The following is a 20,959-nucleotide window of genomic DNA, read 5'->3' on the forward strand; positions in this document are numbered from 1 at the left end:
ACGGCGTCGACGACGTCAACCGCGCACGGCGAGTGCGCTGCTGCCCCGACTGCCGATTGGGCGGGCGCGTGATCACCAGCGGCCTGGAGCTGAAGCTTTCCCCAGGTTTCTGGCACCGCGTGCGGGGAAGCTGGGCTTGCTGGCTGCTGGCTAACTGGCTGGCTGGCCAGTCCAGGCGGGGGTGCCCCCGTCGCCGCCACATGCACATGCCCTGCCCGCCCAATCTTCCAAGCGAGCCCAAGGTGCTTGTCCTGCCTGCCCCAACTCTAATGCCAGCCTGCTCAGGCTGCGACTCGTGCGCCGGCGATCCCCGTTGCCTTCCTTCGCCTAATCCTTGGCCAAAGGTTACGCTGGCGCTGGCCGTCCAGTGCCCAACACCTGTTGTCGTCTGTCGTCAATCAACGTTGCAGAACGTGCCCGCTTACGTAGGTATCTCTTCGCCTCGCGTACCCAAAATGTCATGATTTCGTTCAACAACGCCATGTGCTATGCTGCTTATCGTTTCCTTCTCAGAGAGATGGCCTCACAACTCGTCTCGCTCTCTCTCATAGAACTGCTCCTGGCTGCCCTCGTCCTCCTTGTCATCGCCCTGGTCTTGCTCCTTCCGCTGGCCGCCTTTCGCCTCTCCCTCTGACTCGTCAGCGTCCTCCATGACCACCGCGCGGAGCGCCCTCGCGTCGTCCTCGCCTCCAACCTCGATCAGCTCAATCTTCCACTCCTTCTCGCCTGCAACCTTCTTCATTTCCTCGCGCAGCTTCTCAATCGTCTCCGGGTCAATGCCCAGTCGTGCCATCTCCTCGTCGGTGAGCGTTTCAAACGACTTCTCCTTGCCAGAGCCTCTGGCCACCAGCTCGAGTACCTGCTGGACAGCATCCACGTGCTGGCGAGCACCACGCGGCGGCGACAGCCGAGCAACCTCGTCGCCAAAGGTCTTTCTCCCGCCGACAACGATGCCGCCAATCGTCACAGGGCCCTTGCCGTTCCCCGAAGCGCCGCCGCCCCTGCCCTTCCCGACCAGCATGTCCTCGACCTCGACCATCTTCTTCTGACGCCATTCGTCGATCCCTTCCACGGGGATAATGTCTCTGCAAGTGATGATGTTCGCCTTGGTCTCCTTGGGCGGCAGGAATGCAACGTCGTCGCAGAGCCGCGGGGTGTGGACGACCATGAGGTACGCACACGTCGTCACCTCCTTGATCCACCCGATCCGGTCCTGCGTGCTGCCGGGGCTGCAGTGGTACTGGATCTCAATCGTCCGCTCACGGCCCGTGAGGTCACAAATGGTGCCGGCGTCCAGCCTCTGGACCATGTAGCGCTGGTCGCCCTTGACTTGTAGCTCCATATTTGTCGACTGCTGTGAGGGTGTGTTTGTTGTAGCTGCTGCCGCCGTCGCGGGCTCGCCCACTTCGCCATTTATCTGTTGCTCCTGTTGCTGTTGTTGCTGCTGCTGCTGCTGCTGTCTCGATTTCCTCCCTCCAACACGACCAAGCACATACTCCATGGTTTGCGGATCCCTGACCGGCGGGCCGATCTTCATGCTGCCAGGCAGCGCATGGAACTGGACCACGCTCTGGCCGTAACAAAAGGTATAGCTCCACCACCCGAGGACGTAGTGCAGACACGAGCCCTCGAGCCCGTTGACGAGATCCCACCCGTGCGCCGACGCCCGCGCGAGCTCTTTCGCCTCCTCGGCTTTGGCCAGCTCGGTGGCCGTCTTGTTGGGCGCGACGGGCGCCTCGATGACGGGGATTGCGCACAGGTACCGGTGCGGCGGGGCGCTCATGATCTCGTACGTCTCGGTCACACTGTCTTCGTCCGTCTCGTCGTTATCGTTGCCGTCGTCGTGGCCGCTGCCGCGGCTACCGCTCCCGGGTGCGAGGTCCGTAGCATGGGAGTCGCTGCCGCCGCTCCCTCCCCGCGTCGCTGCCCGGCGGCTACTGTGCACCTCGGCCTTGTCGAGGAGTGCTTGCGCTTCGGGTTCTAGGATGTATGCTTCGGAAATGACCACTTCGAACTAAAACCCACGTCCAATAAACATTCCAATCGTCAGCGTCTGCAGATAGACGTCTTCACCCCGGCGTATTCCCCTCTGTAGCACTCGCCTGCAGGCCAAAAAAAGAAATACGTACCTGAGGATAAGCCAGCAGATCCTGGTGTATGCTAAACCCGGGCTGCCGCTGCTGCTGCTGCTGCTGCTGCTGTTGTACTCCTGCCGCTGCTGCCACCGTGGCCGCAGCGGCAGCGAGGACAACGCCGTGCTGGATATGCCGCATTGTCGTCGTCGTCGTCTTTGTCTCGGCCCGTCTCGCGTAGTATATAGCCCCCGTCTCCCTTCCCCCTGTCGTGAACTGTCCTTCTCTTTTTGTTTCCTTATGCAAAAGGCCCGCGAAGGGGAGGGCTAGGCTCAGGAAGAGGGTGCAGTCGGATACATTGGGTGTCGTGCCGTCCAGACAGGTTTCGCTCTCGTCTGCCAATTTGTGCGTGGGTGTGTGTGTGTATGTGTGTGTCCACTAATTTTTCAGGATATTATAGTGCACTTGCTGATCGATGCTGGAGATGTCCGCTACTACTGCTGATTGTTGGCTGAATAGGTCAAGCGATGATTGATGTGGTGGTGGTGGATGTGGTGATGGATGTGGGGTGGCTGACTGCTTGCTTGCTTGGTGGATTGGGGGAGAGCGTTGGCGGGTACAATCTGGCCAAAACTCGAGCCCCCACCCCCCTGCAGCCAACGCCCATCCTCTATCCCGCACGAACGACGGAGGAACGCCGCCCGAGGCTCCAGCCAGGCAAAGGTGGCTTCATCGCTCGTAAAGCTGCGGGCCTTCTAACATAACACCACCACCACCACCCCTGCCGCAACGGATGACGGGCTTCGCCGAGCTCGAGCATCACTCACCCCGGACTTTCGAGCAAGCTCACAACATCAGAACATGATTGATATCAATTCTGTGTCCTGTTGAAAACGGATCACTTTTGTGCTGATAAATGTCCATGATGTGGAAATGCGTGGTTGAGGGAAGTGTGCAGACGTCCCTGTCGTGTTGAATGCTACCCAAGCCTAGAGATTATATATATGCGTGAACCATGCTGTATACATTGTGCACCACGTTGAAGCCATTCAGGCTTCCTTCCGCAGAATGTCCTAGAACCGTAGGGTGCTGCCTACTAAGGGCAAAGTACAAATGATAATAGTTATGGGGGATATCATGGAGAGAATGAAAAGCAACGGCCTATCTCCCACCTTGTGGGGAAGAGGTCGCAAGGAAAAATTGCAGGTTGAAATGATGAACAACCAAAAGCTTTAAAAAAAAGAACGCCTCGCTATGCAACGTCTTGGGTCTCGTGACACATGAATAGACAAGCCGCCGTCCCCCAAACCCTGATTGTCCCATCCCGTCTATGTAATGATATTATTTCCCGTCCCATTCCCGTTCCCGTTCATGCCAACTCTTGTTTGGTCTTCAAAATCACGAACGCCTTGGGCTGTTTCATCCCATGTCTTGTTTCCAGCACCAGTGATCAGGCACGTCGAGTGCGTGTTACTTTGAACGTTGTTGTTTCTTGGTGCGTCTAGCATTCCCCTGCGTGCGTGAGCACTGCAGTGATGCAGGAGTGCCATGAATGTTTTTGTGATGCAAACGTAACCCCAGTGGCGATATTGCAGTCTTGATTGTAGGCGTAATCCGCTGCATAGGTCGTGAAACTGGGTTTGAAGTGCTTGAAGAGAATGCTGAATGACTGAGTATGGCTGGGGCTAACCCACGCCGTGTTTGTCAAATATATGTTCCGAACAGAAATAAGCTGCCAGGCGTAGATGTGTTGAATATGTGCAGAAATGATGTGACTCCTTCGTAGGCGCAATGAAATGTGTTCTTTTTTTCTTTCTTTTGTGTGTGTGTGTGTGTGTGTGTGTGTGTGTGGTTTGAGTCTGTTCTTTTCTTGCGCTCGTCATGTCGTCAAGTATTGGGCCAAGTTGGAGACAAATTCCAAGGTTGCAGATTACTGAGGATAAACCATCTCGAAACCCATGTCATCAATCGCCAGGCCGTTCAACCCTGAGTGAGGCACCATGGAGATCGCAGTCGGTCCAAACGGACCATGGCTCATGAGTTCCTGGGCTCCATAGCCGTCAAAGTTGGATCCATAGTTGAAGTGCATTTGACCCGGATGGCTAGAGCCGAAGCCGTCGGTCGACATGACCATTCCCTTGGACATGCCAGTAGGAAGCACGTGCATGACGCTGGGGTTCTGAGTCGGCATCGGGTAGTTGAAGTCGACTACGGCGTGGAAAGGAGGATCCGTGAGAGATGCTGAGATGTTGTGCGAGTTGTCTTCATCCAAGTCCTCGTCGACCTCGCACGCATCGTCGTGAGCGTTGACCCAGACTTCAGTCATCCAGTTCTTGAGCTCGCTCATGGAGGGCCAGTCACCGCCACCTTTGCCACCACGGCGGTCTTCGGAGGTCGAGTTGCGCTTGTTCTTTTGCCGGGATGGCTTCTCCTTGAAGTGTGTACGGCGAAGATGCGCAGCGGCATTGTAGTAGGCGCCGTACTTCTTGTTCGCCTTGCATGCCTTACACTTCGAGAGGGGGTTCACCACCGCCACGCCAGGCGGAAGGCCGCGACTTTCCGGGTCAACGCACATCCATTTTCTAACCAGGCTTTGGTGCTTTGCATCGCGATGGCGGCGAAGTTCGTGGTCGCCTCGGAAGCCCTCCGGGTGCTCGGTACATTCCGTGCAGAACACCCGCGGCTGCCTAGGACGAACGTACTTCGCCTTGGGAATACTGGCTTTGCCATCCTTTTTGCTGGTAGGACTGCTGTCTGTCGAGTCATCGTTGGGCTTCGGTGCAAGCGCAGTCTTACCGGCTCTGGCAGTCTGTTCTCTCAGCGTCTCCTTGGCTCGAATGGTGGACGACCTGCTGCTGTCGAAGCTGACGTCCGAGATTGACCGTTCCATGCTTGCCGAGTTGAGATCACTAGGAAGTTCGGCATACTGGTTCGAAGATGGCTGGCCCATGCTCGAGCCAATGGCGTTGAGAGAGTCGTTGTGCAAGTACTGTTTCTTGCTCAGAGGGCTGAAATCCTCTCCCGACCCGGAGCTCTGCGTGAATGGGTAGGAGCTAGCACTCTGGTGTGACATCTGCGAGCCAATCTGGATCATATCGACAGCACCAGTTATGGACTGATGGTCAAACAGGCTGTTCTCCCGGGTCATGGGGACGGTGTCGTTTGTGTAGGACGGGCCAGAGGTCATGGATCCGCACGTCGACATGTTCTGCAGAGAAAAGGGCATGTTCTCATCGAAAGGCTGAGAGGTGAGAGAAGTTCCAAAGGACGCTGCAGAATCGTCTGCGCAGGGAAGACTCGCCAGGTAGATCTCGGGGTCAATGAGGGCAGAGCCTGACGTGAGACCGACTTCGGGCACTGAAGGCATGTCCTGCCTACCGGGCCACTGATGTCGGTCAAACATGTTTGAGCTGCCTTGGAGGCTGTCTTGCCGAGAGTGCATTGAATTTGACGGCCCAGCAGCGTGCGTGGGAAGATTTCGTGAACGTGGCAGTGCAGGGACGCGCGCACTTCCCGTGAAAGGGGTGCCCTCAGATATAGAGCGCGCCATAGCCATGCTGCTGGCGGCGGGCACAGTCCGGGGCCTCTTTGAAGGGTGGACGACGTCCGAGTGGCGTGTCTACATTGGCAGGTCAGTGGACTGCGCTCTCGCCAAACATGAGGCTGTGCGACGGGAGGCAAGGACGCAGGTGTCTACTTACAGGGAGCGGTGCTGGCCGCTGTTGCGCGTTGACCTGATTTGAGCGAGGCGAGGTTTTACTTCGAACCATGCAGCCGGATATCATGGCTGATTGCTGTGCAGCTCCTGAGAGTTGGTATGCATTGTGGTAGGCAGGATCCGGGTTAAGACTCGGGCTCGGAGGCTCAGCAAAGTGCTGCGGCTGGTATGCCTGCATGTGGGTGAGCTGGTGCTGCTGCTGTTCCACGAGGGCACGCAGGTGCTGGATCTCGCGCTGGCTGGCGCTTCTATGTTTATTCATGTTATACGCCAGAGACGTTGTTGGCTGGGCGGCCAGTGTGATAGTAATAGGCGGTGGTGGTGGTGGTGAGAGCTGTCTGTAGGATGATACGCTGGTGGTCGTGGACCAGGGTGGCGGGGGTTATGGATGTGTGTAAGTCGATGGTCTCAGGCACGCGGTTGAGGGTGCTGGCGGCTGAGGATGAGACGTTGTACTCGGCAGCAGCGGGAAATGGGCCGTATGTAATCAAGAGGGATCCCGGCTCGGCAGCATGCAAGCAGGCTCCTATCGTTGCGTGACGTGAGGCGTAAGACGTGGCCGTCGACACTGGAATGTCAAGCCAGGATGACGGAAGGGGCGGGGGGGTTATTATGGTCACTCAGTCACTCGCACTGGAGGTTTGGGAGCGGCATGCGTGGACAGTGGGGTGGTGCCCATGTCGTGGCTGTCGCCCAAAGGCCCGTGTGGGGGCGGGTGTGTGACTGTTACGACTGGGCGTGGGCACCAGCAGCAACAGCAGCAAAAACACACACACACACACACAACTCGGCGGCTGGGCGTTTGGACCTCCTCTCTGCCCACTGGGATATGCTGGTCAACGCTCGTCGTATCAGCGATAGCCTTTAGCAGAGCAACCCCTGTCGGGTGTGTGTGATCGAAGCCCAAGACGCACAGCCCAAGGCCTCTTTCAGCTTCCGAGGGTGGGTGGATCTGGCGTCCTGCTCTTCCAACACAGAGCTCCCTGCCACACTAACGTGCTTTGCTGCACCGCACTCTTGAGGCACCTGTTCCGACTCCCTTCGTTGCAAATTTGGTCCTGTCACTGGTAGCCAGGGAACAACAACATCATGGCTGGCTGCTGCTGCGCATCGCACATCCAGTCACAGTTGCTGCAGGCACCGAGCTTGTGGTCCGCGGCCCATACTCCACGCTTTGCCAAATGGGATACTTTGCGCGAGCACGGACATGCTTGGATTGTACAGGTCAGTTTCCTCCAAGCAACCTTGTGCCGGATGAGCACTGGGGCTTGGCAATGGCTGGTGACCACTGATGATGTGGCGCCAGCAGCCGTGGCATCTAGGCACCTTGGCTTAGACAATGGCTGTCTGTCCAGACCTCACCGAACTCCCCGTCAGCCGCCGGATGTGAGCCATGGTTCTGGCCGATCGAGCGGAGGGCAGGGGCAATCCACAACAACGTTTGAGGGTTCGCCCAGTTGACTTTGCAGAGCCGAGTCCATCTTTCTGCAAAGCTTCTAGTGCAATCAATCTGTGATTAGCAGTTCGATCGGGAAAAGGCTATGGGCGTGCGTTGTCAATCCAAATGGGGCTGCTCCACCTATTAGCTGATGTTGGCATTATTAGTAGCAGGTCTCACCGCGACATCTGCGCTGGTGGGCGGGCGGCGCAGAGGATGTGAGCACTACTGAAACAGGGAAGAGCCTTGTTTCACTTCGCGCACTTGCGAGGTAAGGCCTGTCAAGCAGCGAAGCCAGCTGAAGACGGCACGAATCACGTGGAGCCCGCTTGTGTGGCAGATTAAAGTTGGTTGTTCCTTATGCGATCAGATGAGGAACCTCGTGGCGCGACGCTTAGCTCGGACAATGCGCACCTCCTCGATCTCGCTCTGGCCGAGCATGTGCTTCGAGCGGACAAGCGCAACAATCCTATTTAATTAGCCGGGGTTGCCGAGTATCAAAAACAAAAACGTAAGCAGCGTAGCGCGGTAGCGCGTCGTGCTCCAGCGGCCTGGGCACACAACGGCCAGTAATAGTAGGCCCCCAAAGCAGGATGGGATTGTCGATTGCGTCAAAAGTGCCCGGTGGCAGGGCATAGGAATCGGAGCCGCGCGCACCATCAAGGAAGGATCTGTCAAATCTGTCAGCGGAGCGAGTGCCGATGTGCTGGAGGCCGCAGACCCACGCTGTGATTCGCTGCAAGTCCCGGGTCTCACCATGGCGCTCCCTTTTTGAGTTGGCGCCGTGGAGCGATCCACTCGGCTGATTGGAATCTGATGCTTTGCAAGAATGAGGCGGACATGAGTCCTGCAGCACCTGACTAGCAGGACTGACAGGCAGGCCCTGCCTCGAGCACCGCCAGCACGTCGATTTGGACTGGAGTGGGCCCTTCCCCGGGCACACGAGACGCTGGAGCACCCCAAGCTTGGCCGGCCAGTACACTGCTCTGCTCCACAGCATTTGGGTGACGACGTCATCGGGTCTGTGCTGCCCACATGGCGTTGTTGACGGCGGGTGTTTCCTGGAGAGCGCATTGTCTCGTGGGATGAACCGCACGGCGTCGGTGAAGGCTAGTCTCAACTAGGCGGGGTTCACCCGTCCATGGGTTTTCTGTACATGAGCCGCATCGTGATCGCGGATTACTTTAGGCATGCCGTCGGGCACGAAGGGGTGGCTGGTCGCTAGCTCGCGCGTGCTTGGTCGCCTTCCTGCACTACCGGTTGCTGCCTTGGCCGATGCCTTGTTGCAAGTTGTGCAGCCCGCACAGCCTTGTGCTCTTCGGGCCGGGACAACGGAGCCCTTCGACGGAGCGGTCAGGAGCGGTTCGCAACACGTGCCACAAGTCAGCGAAGATTGCCGCCATGTCGTGTCATTGCCGCCATCGGTGTAGGCGGGTCGGGCGCCTGCTGCATCGGCGGCAGCGGCAGGCTGCAGCTTGGTCGCGGATGACGCCTGGTCGGTTGCGCGAGAGTCCGGCCGCGCTGGGGGGAGGATTGCTTGGAATGCTGCGTTGGATCCAGCATTCGCCGGAGGAGGCAGTTGCTTGGATGGGCGTGGGTGGGTGCTGGCGGAAAATGATGCGCTGCGGGCCTGTCCATTGCCAATGCCTGGCGCTGGAGGCAGGCCCAGGCGCTGTCAGCCGAGACAGAGGCAGAACCTACAATGGAGAAGGGTCGCGAGAGTCGAAGCCACAGGTTGTGTTCAAGCTTGCGAGGCGGGCCAAGGTTGCGAGATTCACTTCTGAGCATTCGAGGGTCCAGTGAAATGGCTTGATTGACTGTTTCGGCAGTTGCAGTGGTGGCTGCTGTTTGCTCCAGCGTGTTTCGGCCAAGGGCGCCCATGGTTTGTGCCTAGGCGGGCCTGTACTGATGGTGGGTGGCACGCACCTGCCGCCATTCCGACGCACGCTCTTGCCCCGGCAACCATGTACCAATATCCGTAAAAATGCCAGACCCGGAGCATCCAGAACTCGGGAACAGCCGCCCACTGGAATGTTCAGTCGATTCGTGCTGCGTCAACGCCATCCCCATCTCGACTTCAACGTTTGGCAGGCCATCCCCACGAACAGGTGGCCACAGCAAGAGACCCTGGGGCTGTCGCCAACGAAACCCTGAATGTTTTACCGGCCAGCCGACAGTTCCTCCATCATCTTGTGTGTCCGAGACGACGCCCAGAAGCCTCTTTCCCCCTCTTTTCGCCTCTGCTAAAAGCCACCTCGGTAGACCACACCAGGCGCTGTCTCACTCGTCGTATACCATCTTCTTCGTGACGCCTCCATCGACCACAAGTTCCTGGCCATTGACGAACTTCTCCCGCGCCAGAAACTCCACTGCGGCAGCGATATCCTTCACCTTGCCTACCCGCCCAGAAAAGTGCCACTTGTGATCCGCCTCTGTCAGGCCGTCCTCCCATCGCGCACCCCTCTCGTCAGCCTCCTTGCTCTCGTTGGCAACATTGATCCAGCCTGGCAAGATAGCGTTGACCGTGATGCCGAGTGGCGCCAAGCTACTTGCCATGCTGTGTGTTAGGCCCAGCAATCCCGCCTTGGTGGCTGCGTAGGGCTCACTGTTGGGTTCAGACTGGTGTGCTCGCGTGCTCGACATGTGTATGATGCTGCCACCACTGGCTCCTGCGCTTGTATTTTGCTGGCCCCTCGCCTTGAGCATGGGCAGACACGCCTGGCTCAGAAGGAACGGTGCCGTGAGGTTCGTCTCGAGCGATGCTGTCCAGTCCTCGAGACTAAGGCTTTCAAAATCTGAGCCACCGACGGCACTTGTCACTGCGGCGTTGTTGACGAGGACGTCAAGTTTGTTGTCGAAAAACTCCGCCACCTGAGCCACGGCGCTGAGAATCTCAGATGGCTTGCGCAGATCCGTCAGCGAGTGGCTGTACCTTGTCCTGGGAATCTCCGCAAGGACCGAGGTAACCGTGTGCTGCAGCTCCTCGGCATTGCTGTCAAGCAGGAATACCCGGTGACCGCGCTGCAATAAGAGCCGAGACAGGCCGCGCCCGATGCCACGGCCGGCGCCCGTGATGAGGAAGTTTAGCGAAGTCGGTGCCGATGACATATTGGGGGTTCCGGCTCTGGTGTTTTCTTACGAGTGAAGCGATGAGACAACGCAATTGCAGCCACTTGTCTCTGTTCGGCACTTGAGAGAGCTTTGCTTGTGCAAACTTTGACAATGTCACAGCCCAGAGCCTTTTCTTCTCGGTCCCGGTCGTGCGCGCAACGACGGAAAGAGACAGAGCAAGGTTTCATGACGTAATCCCAGAGTGTGCCCAGGCCCGCCCAAAAACCGTTTCCGGCCTCGGCCTCCCTCTGGAATGCTGGCTGCGGACATAACTTCGACTAGACAAGGCCATTGATGTTATCATGTCTTATTGTGTGTACAAAAGATTGCACCAGTCCGACAGCAGCAACCCCAGTCGTCCAAGGAGGCAATAAGCATTTCAGAATGTCATGCTGCACGAATCGGTGATTCTTTGGTCCAATCGATGATGCATATCAGGGTTCACACAGCACCAGGGATCTCCGGAAAAGAAGCAAGTTACTGGTTTTTGAGTTGATGGTAATGTTGGCCGTGCATTTAGTGATTAGGGTTGTTCCGGTCAAAGGTCCCCTTTCCTTCTTTCCTTCCATCCTTCCCTTGAACCCCTCCTCCTCAGCTTTGCACCTCATCGTGATCTCGTGTCTGCGCCGTTGTTTCTGAAGTTTGTCTTGCCGAGCAAAATGCCCTGCTGCAGTCTTTTCGTGGCGCAATTATTATGTTTCGCACTTGACGCCGTTTTGTCTAGGATTGGAGTGACTGCCGTGTCGTAGAATTGTTTCGGATGATAGGAGGGAGACGGGAGGGTTTCGCGTTGTGGCGGCGAATGGGAGGTCGAGCGTTGTTTCATTTCCCGGCCAGCTGACGTCGGCCCTCCTGCTGGTGCACACACGGGGGTTGGAACACTGCAGGTGCTGGAGCGCATGGGGGGTTGGAATGCTCGCTGTGTGTATTTTCTGCAGCGATAAGACTGTCAACGACATTGTATGCATGAACCGGGCAAGAGTTGGAGATCATCTAGTCTCTTAAGATGCACCAACAAGCCGATTTCAGTTTCCGGCTAGTTCATATCAGTTATCGTGACTTCAAAATATCTCTTTCACAAAAATACCCGTAAATGGCCCGAGTCCACCGGGTCTACCTGCACGTGTTCTCCAATAGCTTGACGATCTCACCAGTCGCAATATTGCTGACCGGCGTTTCCAGCCACGATAAAGCAATAGCTCTGCCTCACTCTCCTAGAGAATCTGTGAATCCGTGGCGGTCGTTGAGCTGCATGGGCCAGCTCACTCGCTACGGAGTGATCATGAAACAACCGGACTAGGAGAATCAGAAACCCGCCGGCCTCCATCTATCACAGTGCTGCTAGATCCCGAGGAAATACGGACGAAAGGCGACTCGTGCCCACTATCCGCTTGACTGGTGCCATTCTTGGGCAACTCGACTCCAACGACGACTCGCACCGCCGCAGGCGTCCCGGCACGAAACTGGCCGGTGAAGTCACTGCCGACCAAGGTCGACGCGCTTGTCGAGTCCCGTATATTGGTCGCATATGATACGGAGCGTCGCGCTGAATCCGCAGGCGGGGATGGTATGTTCATTGGACTAAATTCGTAGGGTTCCCGAAGCGAGTAGGAGCTCGTTTGCGGCGTGACTGGCGGGTGGCTCGGCCACTTTGATGTCGTGCTCCCCCCGTCAGGCGTGACAGCCATGAGTGGGAAGTAGCCTCCGTCTCTCGATTTGGCCGCCGGGCTGCTGGCGTCGATGGAGTTGGAATAGAAATCCGCCGGGATGAGCTTTCCTGATGAGAGTCCATATTGGCTGATGTAATCGGCGCTGCTGTAACGCCTTTGCAGCTTCCTCCTCTCGTCAATGCCCACCTTTCTCTCTGTGCGCAGTGGAAAAAAAATCATGTCAGCAGCTTCTTCAAGGTCAATGTGACGCGCGGTTCTTTTGGAAGTTGACCTACCGCTGATGACCTGCGCCAGGCCGAAAAGAATGTATGCACAGGAGAGTGCTGGGACAAGCTGACCAAATGTGGTGGTCTCGTTCTCTGGGTTGGGAGTTTGCATCCACCCTGAATTGTGTGCCCACGTTCGAAGTTCATAGAAATAGCGTACCGTCGTTGCTGTGGTGTATACTGCGATGGCAAAGCCAAGCGCGAGGAAGACACAGTAATAGTAGTGTCGGATGACCCGGATTGCCATGCCCGTGCCGCCCGGGCGGTCGGCCAAGGAGTCTGTTTTTTGACGCATTGCTCGACCTGTGCCAGTGCAACATCTGGCGCAGCAGTAAATGATGAGCCTCCCGAACACTGTAATCAACGCAAGCCCATAGTAGAGCATAATGCACACGAAGGCTGTCCACCCTTGGATTCTGTTCCAGCCAGGTGTAGAGTCCTTGAGCGTCGTGAAGAACGCGTTCACACTCGCAGTACTAGCCTGGAGCGTCCCGAGAACAGCGCTATCTGTACTCTGGAAACATGCTGCTGGGAGAAACAATAGGCTATCTTGCCCATCGATATGCGACAACGTGGTGGGGAATTTGAGGGCACCGCGTGCGTTCTGGTTCATCATGAACATGGTGGTCATGAGGATGAACAGGCCAACGCAAGCAACTCGGACGAATGATAGCACCGTATGTCTCCAGTACTGGCGAACGGCCCCGACGGCAAGGATATGAGTGGCACACGAGATCAGCAGCATTGCCGAGATCATGTTGTAGTGATATGCGGAGACCACGCAGCGTCGATAGTATCGCATTGTTATACCGTACGCCGCGCCGGTGAAGATCTGCTGATCACTGCAGCATAGTACGAAGGTCTCGAATACCTCAGACCAGCTGATTGTGGGCCCTCCTGCTTCCTTCTGCCTGGTAAACGAGGTCAGAGCAGTGAGGAAACGAGGTGTGCCGAGCGGGAAGATTCTGGGACATACTCTTTTGTTCGCGCTTTGTCTTTGGACCAGACCTTTGCGAAGCCCATTGCAAGCAACGCCAAGCTGAAAAATATTGCGGCTGATGTTACACTTATGAACGTGATCAAAATCTGGATGTCGCGTCAGCGGGATATTCACGATGATAGTGGGAAGAGATCAGCCTACCAGCTGGCCTGCAACATCAGCATCGCCAGGCACATTGCCTCGCTCGATGCCTCCAATCGATGTGTAAGGTGGCAGCATTGTCCATTCCTCTGTGGTCTCGTTGAATGGGCCGAGCAACGTGCAGTTGACACTGATGTTGAAGTCCGTCCTGCACTCCTCGACAGAAACGTTGGCACCCATGATGAATTGTAAGACAATGAAATGCAGTATATGATGGTGCTGTGTATGGCTATTGGCGGCTTCGAGGAAGGAGGGTGCGACGAAGGACCTCTTAATGAAGCTTCAGCTGTCCACAGTTTGCAGGCACAGCCCAGGTGCTCAGTCTCCGCATCTCGGTCTGATGGTAAAGACTGCAGGTCTGTAGGTGTGACCAACAGTTACGGGTCTGAGGCAGAAGTAGTGGCAGCATCACACCCTGAAAGGGCTGGTTTGCGCCCCTCTGCTGCTCCGCCTGTGCCTGCGCCTCGTGCTCCAAGATAAAAAGCTACAAAAATAGTGCCTTCATGGAGACCACTACAACTAGTGCGGCATTGTGCATGCCTCGTGCAGGTGACATGGCTGGGAATGTGCAGCCAACAATGCAGGTGGTCGGCGCATGTTGGCTGTGATCCATGTTGGTACACCATCCTCGCTTAAGTAGACTTTCGTAGAAAAGGCGGCTTGGACGCTGTTGCAGGTATACCAGGTGACGGAAATCTGAATGCTGTATCAAGCACTTGGAATGTCACAGCCTCAATCTCCACAGATATTACTAATGATGAAGACCTCTGCTGGAGAAAACAGTAGGCTGAGATGTTACTCATGCTGCATAACAGCCCCTGTTCATGTATGCGGGAACCCGAGATGTTGGTCCGCTCTTGTTTCGAGGCTGTTCCTGCGGGCCTAGCCCATCGGCGCACTGGAAACCGACTCGACTTCTTCGAGCCGTTGCATTTTTGCGTCACACATGGCTGCCATGTGCCTATCTGCTGCTGCGCTGTGGCACCTCTTCGGAATCTTCTTACCAGGGGAGGGACGCCTCGTCAAATGTTCTCGTGGTGCAGCGGAGTTCCAGACTCTACGACCAGCCTGTTATGCGACCAGCCTGTTATGTGACCAGCATCGCCTCAAAAGGACCATTTCCCAAAGCGTACGCTATCCAAACAGAATTGACCCACAGTGGACCGTCAGTGGCCAGACCTGGGCATGAATGCGTCTTGTCGGGTGCTCGAATGTCAGCCAGTTCTGATTAGCCATTGTCGCACACCGCCGGGCCTCTGGATCTCTAGACCTCTGGATCTCTAGACCTCTGAACCTCTGAACCTCTGAACCTCTGAACCTCTGAACCTCTCACACGAAGAGCACCGCACCCTTGTTACGGTGAGCGAAGGTTCTGCTATTGCTACAAACTGTAGCAGACCGTCACATGGGGTGTGATGAATAGTGATAAGAATAGAGAAATGAGGAGTCTCTACTGAGTAACGTAACTTTGAACGTCCCCGGGAACTTCAGCAAGGCTGGCGATACGAATATAAAGAAACCTGATCACTTGTATAGCCTAGATAACTTGGTCCCAGCGAGATTCGATCACTTTCTTCCCCCTTCAGAATCTCCAGTCGCTAGCCGATATCGCTACCATGTGAACCACGACTTGTCACGCTCCAATCACCACCATCTCACTCGTCCCTATCGTGCTACAAGCTCGAGCGTGCTAGTAAGGCCAACGCGGAATCCTTTGTTCAGCTCATCGATCGGCCCCAACGCCGAGCTTTTCCAGAGGGAAAATCAGGGCATCGCCTCTAGCAAGTCCCTCAGGGGCCGTCTCCAGTTTTAGCACAGATGTCCTGCTGTATGACTGCTTAGTCACCTCAGACTAGGCCGGCGAAATGTCCCACTGAGCTTTGAGGGTTCTATATCTAGCTTCATGCTTCAGGTTGAGTCCTTTTGAGAAGACCGCCCACTTGTAAGCATCTGCAGACCGACAAGTGCCGAGATTGTAGTAAGTGGTTACCGTCACCGTCCAGAGCGGTTCCGTTTCATTCGGAAAGCGGCCCTCGACTGCGACATTACCTGTGGCCGGGCCGATGCGGATGTCACACTCAGTCCCGCACTTGGCGCAGATCCTGTGTGAATAGTACTTGCGGCTTCCAATGTCGTAGCGACGACATCCGAGATGGTCTTTGCGGTAGTCCGTCTTTATATGGAGACACACGGCGATCAGATGCAAATCCCGGCCCATTGTGATAGACAGAGCACCTTTTCTGCTGCACCATGTCCGAGTACAGCGCAGCATCAGCTCGCCGACCCAGGTCACTCTCGCGTCCCAGGCCTGGTGAAAGTGGGTATAATAGCCAATGCCAGTTCCATGGGCATGCGATATTGCTGACACTGGGAGGCCGTGTGAGGGACCATGGAAATGGCGGTTGGTGATGAGTCGGGCCGTGCACCACGGCAGCTTGAAGCAGTCGCTGGCTGCAAATATTGCAGGTGGGATTTCAGTGCGGCCTGCTTGCGGGGCGCAGTCGTGGTAAGCGAGCATTCGATCAGTGAGGCTTCGGGCAGAGAAGGCGATCAGCTTTCCCTGGTTTCTGCAATAGCTGTATCCAGGCGCAAGGGGCTCTAGCAGCTGGCATAGCGCTTCAGATGCTTCGATATTGAGGCCACGCGGCAGGCCGAAGTGCGACGCGACGGCGTGAATGTAGCGTGAAGTCAAGCCTAGACAGGCTACTTCTACATCGCCACAGAAGTACAAGATCAGACCGATGATCTCTGTCGGCAGCTCCTCCAACGTAGTAGGCTCGAGGACACGTTCAGGCAACCTCGTAGACATCGTAGGCTTGCTGCTGGTTGGTGTCGTCATAGCTGATGCCGGAGTAGTCAGCCGGTGGTAGAGCGCAGTCATCGCTGCCAGGACGTTTCGAGTCATCTTGCGTCTGTTGGGAAGTGCTGGAATGACTGTGTGAGATGAGGCAGCGAATTGATGGCTGTGTGTCAGGGTAGACAGGGATGACGGTGTCAGGAAGTTGGTGGGCGGAGAAGAAAGCGGTTTGGAAGACGAACAAACCATGCGATGTAATATATGAACTTCGAATGCTATGACAGCAGGGGAGTTGTTAACGTGCCAGCAGTGACGATTATGGAATTTGAATTGTGAAAACTTTTCCAGTCAGCCCATTTATATCACATTTGGGAAGATATTTCCAGGCTGGCAAGGACTTTGGATCAAAATAAGGTTTGGTATTCTCCTCGGTGGAAGGTGCGCAGCTAGCACAACAGCATGAGGTCCTGCCGCCTGCATGCGCTTGGGGCCACCACAACAGAACTGGAAAAAGCAGCGTTTCTCACTACTATTTCTAAGTTGACCGTGGCTGCTATAACGATCTTGACAACGAAGAACACAGACTTAATTTTCACGGTCCTTGACGCATCCGATACGTCCTTGGGCAACTTATAGGTACGCATCAGCTCAAGAGGATACCACACCATCACCCACGAAGCTGCTAAAGTTGGCGTTTTAGCGAAGAGCAGTATCTTCCGAAGGTCCTTCTGCACTTTGGCAATGACCGGTCATCAAGCAGAGAAAAGTGTGGAGATCAAGAGCTAGGAGTTGGAAGGGACAGACCGCCCGACCCAAAAATCCAGCATCAAAGACAAAAGTTCAGATACATTACCATGTGGCAGCTGCAATCAGCCAAGTCGCCCTCTGCAGGGGTGCAGAGTCAGTCCTTGAGCGTGTACCGGAAGAGGAGGCCCGGAGCCGACCTGATAGGATCTGCATGAGCCATGAGCCATGAATATATGAAAATCCCGTTGCACGTCGACAAGATTATTAACGTCTCGTTGAGCTGCCAGGCCAGAGCCCGCGTACATCACCTTTTGGCATGACGTATCATGATTTGATTGATTGCAATTCGGCGCGGCACTGTCTATCGGCCAATGACATCGCATGAACGAGGAAGTCATAGTCTTACACGTCATCTCTGTGAAGGCAGGTACAACGACATACTTGGGAAACGGGGTTTACTGGTCAGATTAGTGGTATCCGGAGAAGCCGAAAGTATGAAAAAACTATAACATGCTAAGAAGACAAACTAAACATCGAAAGTAGCTGATCAACCACGTAAGCGGCTCATGGAGGGATCGTACAGCGGCTCTTGCGTCACGGTAGCCTTGATCCGCTCTCCAAAGTACTCAATCTCGACCGGGTCCCCCTCCTGCACGGCCGCGGGCAGATACGCGTACGCGACGGGCTTGCGGATGGTGAAGCCAAACGCGGCGCTGGTGACATAGCCCTGGGCCTCGCCGCCGACGAACACGGGCTCCTTGCCCATCACCACGGACCGCCCGTCGTCGACGGTCAGGCACCGCAGCCTGCGCGAGACGGTATCCTTGCTGCGGCCCTGGAGCGCGGCCTTGCCGACAAAGTCGGCCGCCTTGTCCATTTTGACGGCGAAGTCGAGCCCGGACTCGAACGGGTCGTGCTCGGTGGTCATGTCGGTGCCCCAGGAGCGGAAGCCCTTCTCGAGGCGCAGCGAGTTGAACGCCTGCCGCCCGCCGGCGATGATGCCGTGCGGCTGGCCGGCCTTCCACAGCGCGTCCCACAGCCGCAGGCCGTTCTCGGCCGACGCGTACAGCTCCCAGCCGAGCTCGCCGACATACGAGAGCCGCATGGCGGTCACGGGCACGCCGGCGATGAACGTCTTCTTGCACCGGAAGTACGTCAGGCCCTTGTTGGAGAAGTCGTCCGGGGTCACGGCGCTGATGACCTGGCGGGCCAGCGGGCCCCAGAGGCCAATGCAGCACGTGGCGCCCGTGATGTCGCGGACATACACGGAGCGCTCGGGCTTGGCCCGGGTCTGGATGGCCGCCTCGCGCGTGAAATAGGCCGTGTCGACGGGCCCGTTGACCCCGACCTGGTACAGCTCCTGCTCGACCCTGGCGACGGTGATGTCGCTCCTCACGCCGCCCTGGGCATCGAGGAGCAGCGTGTACGTGACGGCGCCGGGCTTGCGCGAGACGTTGCCTGTGGTCAGCCGGGTGAGCAGCTCGGCGGCGCCCGGGCCTGAGATCTCGAGGCGCCTCAGGGGGGTCATGTCGTACAGGGCCACGGCGGTGCGCGTCTTCCACGCCTCGGCCGCCGCGATGGGCGAGTAGTACCGCGCGGACCAGGCGTCGCGGTCCACGGGCCGCCACTCCTCGGGCAGCTCCTTCAGCAGCCTCGCGTTCTCCTCGAACCAGTACGCCCGCTCCCACCCGCCGCCCTCGAGGAAGTACGCGCCGAGCTGCGCGTGGCGCGCGTAGAAGGGGGACACGCGCAGGTTGCGCGGCGACTCGCGCGGCTGCAGGGGGTGCAGGATGTCGTAGACCTCGACAAAGTTCTGGGACGACGTCTCCTGGACGTAGGCCGGGCTGAGCTGGACCTGCTCGAAGCGCGAAATGTCGCACGCGGCGAGGTCGATCTTGGACTTGCCGTCCACGAGCAGCTCCGCCAGGGCGCGGGCGACTCCGGCCGAGTGGGTGACCCAGACGGCCTCGGCGACGTAGAAGCCGTCGAGGGTGGGCGACGGGCCGACCAGCGGGCCACCGTCAGGGGTGAAGGAGAAGAGGCCGTTGAAGCCGTCCGCGATCTCTGTGTCCCGGAGAGCAGGCAGGAGCTCCTGGGACAGCTTCCAGGCCGGCGCAAAGTCTTCCTCGGTGAAGTCGAGGCGAGACGGCATCTTCTTGTCGTCAACGTCCTCGGGAGTGCTGCCCAGGGTAGCGGCCACGACGGGCATGGGCTTGTGGCCGTAGTAGCCGATGCCGTACTGGTCGCCGTGCTCGCGGTAGTAGAGGTCCTGGTCCTGGTAGCGGAGAATGGGGAGGGTAGCCGAGCTGGAGTGAGGGTTGGTGCCGTTGACATGGGTGCCGTTGACTCCATTCACGCCGTTGACGTGGTGAGTGCCGTTCACTCCGTTGACGCCATTTGTCGTTGGCTTGGGCACAGGAGTCGTCTTGACGTACTGGTGTGCCATGGGCAGCAGTGGCACCGGCAGTCCGACCATGGCACCGACCTCGACACCCCAGAATCCCGCGCAGGAGATGACAATATCGGCCGGGATCGTGGTCTCCCCCGTGATGACGCCAGTCACCTTGCCATCCGCCCGCTCGATGCCCGTCACCTCCGTCATGCCGTGATACTGGACACCGGCGGCCTGGGTGCGCTCGATGAGCAGCTGCACGGCACGGGCAGCCAGGGCCAGCCCGTCAGAAGGGACATGCAGAGCAGACAGCACCAGGTCAGGGTTCAAGCCCGGGTACAGCTTGCAGCATTCCTCCTTGCTGATGATGCGCGCGTCAACGCCCCACGAATGCGCGTAGCCGAGCTTCCGCTTGAGATCCTGCGCTCTCTCGGGCGTGGTGGCGATCTCGAGGCCGCCGACCTGGTTGAAGCAGCTCTGGCCGTCTTTGGACAGGGCCGACAGCTTCTCGACTGTGTAGCGGGCAAATTGTGTCATTGTCCTGCAGACATTGGTCTGGAAGACGAGGCCGGGAGCATGTGATGTTGAGCCGCCAGGCATGCGCAGGGGGCCCTTGTCCAGGACTGTCATGTTGGTCCAGCCGCGCGAGACCAGCTCGTCGGCGACGTTGACACCGACAATGCCGGCGCCGATAATGACGACGCGAGGTGAAGAGGGCGTCGCCATGGTGGATTTCAAAGGCGAATGGATTTGCCTCTGTATGTGACAAGCTGCACCTCCGTGCACTCAACTTAAAAAACGTGAAAGCAGGGTTTGAGATGAGTGCCTGCGAGTGATGCAAGTGCGGTGGCTGACGATCTTGTTCCTCAAGACCAAGTGTATTGAGAAGGCGACGTATATTTGAAGTGATGGGAGTGTATAGCGTGGCAAATCTGAATGCCCAGAATGGCTGCTCCTCGGATCAACAAGTCCATTTGCGCACCGCACACGTTATATGCGACCACTCTCGGCACCTATGCTACTACCCGCCTATCACAGACCCCCTCACCAGGATAGAGTCCCGACAGTGCAAGCAGTGCTAGGTGGTGGGTGGTGTGATGTTGCCAAGGTCACGTGAGCGGTTTCTTGCTCCGTCCGATGCCGTGTCTCGCTATTACCGTAGCCACGCGGCAAAGCTGTGCGAGCCGCAACCACTACACACCACCACCGTTATCTGTTTGTCTACTCCCGCCCCGTCACCGAGCACGGTTCTTGCTGGATCTGGAATATCTCACGATAAGCCACGTTGTATCCCATCACGCTTCTCCGCTCTGGGAAGGACGCGGAGACCTGCTGTCAGTTGTCGATGGTCATCGGGTGTCAATCTGTCCCGACATCGCAACATCAGGGTTGTGGCATCGTCATTGAGAGGGTGATCACAGCATTCTCCATGCCAGCGGCTCCTGGGATCTTCCGAGCCTCGAATTGATGTGGGCGAGCACACCCCGGGGTGTCTCTATGGTCCCAGCCCCACGTCCCACGATACGGGATCTCCGTAACCTAACCAAGACACGGACGATAGCATCAGCTCTTGTTTCTGCCAAACAATGTCACAGATCAGACAACTG

General features: G+C 57.1%; 8 protein-coding genes across 8 annotated transcripts; 1 reads left to right on the forward strand and 7 right to left on the reverse strand.

Moving 5' to 3' along the window:
- Positions 1–428: 428 nt before the first annotated feature.
- Positions 429–2,649, reverse strand: B0I36DRAFT_275870 (glucosidase II beta subunit-like protein-domain-containing protein). The gene is made up of 3 exons (XM_046151380.1): positions 2,130–2,649; positions 1,481–2,014; positions 429–1,423 (listed from the first exon to the last, which is right to left on the reverse strand). The coding sequence occupies exons 1-3, from the start codon at positions 2,271–2,273 to the stop codon at positions 524–526; spliced, it is 1,578 nt and encodes a 525-aa protein (XP_046007517.1). The 5' UTR covers positions 2,274–2,649; the 3' UTR covers positions 429–523.
- A 1,353-nt stretch (positions 2,650–4,002) lies between these two features.
- Positions 4,003–6,052, reverse strand: B0I36DRAFT_353989 (uncharacterized protein; the record flags this gene model as incomplete). The annotated part of the gene is made up of 2 exons (XM_046157257.1): positions 4,003–5,691; positions 5,774–6,052. The coding sequence occupies 2 exons, from the start codon at positions 6,050–6,052 to the stop codon at positions 4,003–4,005; spliced, it is 1,968 nt and encodes a 655-aa protein (XP_046007518.1).
- A 1,426-nt stretch (positions 6,053–7,478) lies between these two features.
- On the reverse strand, positions 7,479–8,402 carry B0I36DRAFT_31201 (uncharacterized protein). The gene is made up of 2 exons (XM_046152447.1): positions 7,954–8,402; positions 7,479–7,899 (listed from the first exon to the last, which is right to left on the reverse strand). The coding sequence occupies exons 1-2, from the start codon at positions 8,300–8,302 to the stop codon at positions 7,706–7,708; spliced, it is 543 nt and encodes a 180-aa protein (XP_046007519.1). The 5' UTR covers positions 8,303–8,402; the 3' UTR covers positions 7,479–7,705.
- On the forward strand, positions 8,403–9,269 carry B0I36DRAFT_31200 (uncharacterized protein). Its single transcript, XM_046152442.1, has one exon. The coding sequence runs from the start codon at positions 8,504–8,506 to the stop codon at positions 9,029–9,031; it is 528 nt and encodes a 175-aa protein (XP_046007520.1). The 5' UTR covers positions 8,403–8,503; the 3' UTR covers positions 9,032–9,269.
- Positions 9,270–9,508: 239 nt separating this feature from the next.
- Positions 9,509–10,336, reverse strand: B0I36DRAFT_251866 (uncharacterized protein; the record flags this gene model as incomplete). The annotated part of the gene is made up of 1 exon (XM_046150647.1): positions 9,509–10,336. One exon carries the CDS (start codon positions 10,334–10,336, stop codon positions 9,509–9,511), a length of 828 nt encoding a protein of 275 aa, XP_046007521.1.
- A 1,283-nt stretch (positions 10,337–11,619) lies between these two features.
- B0I36DRAFT_367739 (uncharacterized protein) lies at positions 11,620–13,596 on the reverse strand (the record flags this gene model as incomplete). The annotated part of the gene is made up of 4 exons (XM_046159518.1): positions 11,620–12,203; positions 12,285–13,186; positions 13,252–13,361; positions 13,417–13,596. The coding sequence occupies 4 exons, from the start codon at positions 13,594–13,596 to the stop codon at positions 11,620–11,622; spliced, it is 1,776 nt and encodes a 591-aa protein (XP_046007522.1).
- Positions 13,597–15,268: 1,672 nt separating this feature from the next.
- B0I36DRAFT_353992 (uncharacterized protein) lies at positions 15,269–16,462 on the reverse strand (the record flags this gene model as incomplete). The annotated part of the gene is made up of 1 exon (XM_046157258.1): positions 15,269–16,462. One exon carries the CDS (start codon positions 16,460–16,462, stop codon positions 15,269–15,271), a length of 1,194 nt encoding a protein of 397 aa, XP_046007523.1.
- Positions 16,463–17,382: 920 nt separating this feature from the next.
- B0I36DRAFT_334260 (Dimethylglycine oxidase) lies at positions 17,383–20,302 on the reverse strand. Its single transcript, XM_046155324.1, has one exon. It carries the CDS (start codon positions 20,076–20,078, stop codon positions 17,508–17,510), a length of 2,571 nt encoding a protein of 856 aa, XP_046007524.1. The 5' UTR covers positions 20,079–20,302; the 3' UTR covers positions 17,383–17,507.
- Positions 20,303–20,959: the final 657 nt, after the last annotated feature.

Source organism: Microdochium trichocladiopsis, assembly GCF_020744255.1.
Source record: "Microdochium trichocladiopsis strain MPI-CAGE-CH-0230 chromosome Unknown B0I36scaffold_10, whole genome shotgun sequence".
Lineage (NCBI taxonomy): Eukaryota > Fungi > Ascomycota > Sordariomycetes > Xylariales > Microdochiaceae > Microdochium > Microdochium trichocladiopsis.

Bases quoted from the DNA above. Each gene is read 5' to 3' on its own strand.
- B0I36DRAFT_275870 (XM_046151380.1), bottom strand. From the start codon at position 2,273: ATGCGGCATATCCAGCACGGCGTTGTCCTCGCTGCCGCTGCGGCCACG. The intron at 2,015-2,129 runs GTACGTATTTCT...CGTGGGTTTTAG, and splicing joins ATCTGCTGGCTTATCCTCAG to TTCGAAGTGGTCATTTCCGA. The intron at 1,424-1,480 runs GTTGGAGGGAGG...CAGCAACAGGAG, and splicing joins TGGAGTATGTGCTTGGTCGT to CAACAGATAAATGGCGAAGT.
- B0I36DRAFT_31201 (XM_046152447.1), bottom strand. From the start codon at position 8,302: ATGCGCTCTCCAGGAAACACCCGCCGTCAACAACGCCATGTGGGCAGC. The intron at 7,900-7,953 runs GTGGGTCTGCGG...CAGATTTGACAG, and splicing joins GACTTGCAGCGAATCACAGC to ATCCTTCCTTGATGGTGCGC.
- B0I36DRAFT_31200 (XM_046152442.1), top strand. From the start codon at position 8,504: ATGCCTTGTTGCAAGTTGTGCAGCCCGCACAGCCTTGTGCTCTTCGGG.
- B0I36DRAFT_334260 (XM_046155324.1), bottom strand. From the start codon at position 20,078: ATGGCGACGCCCTCTTCACCTCGCGTCGTCATTATCGGCGCCGGCATT.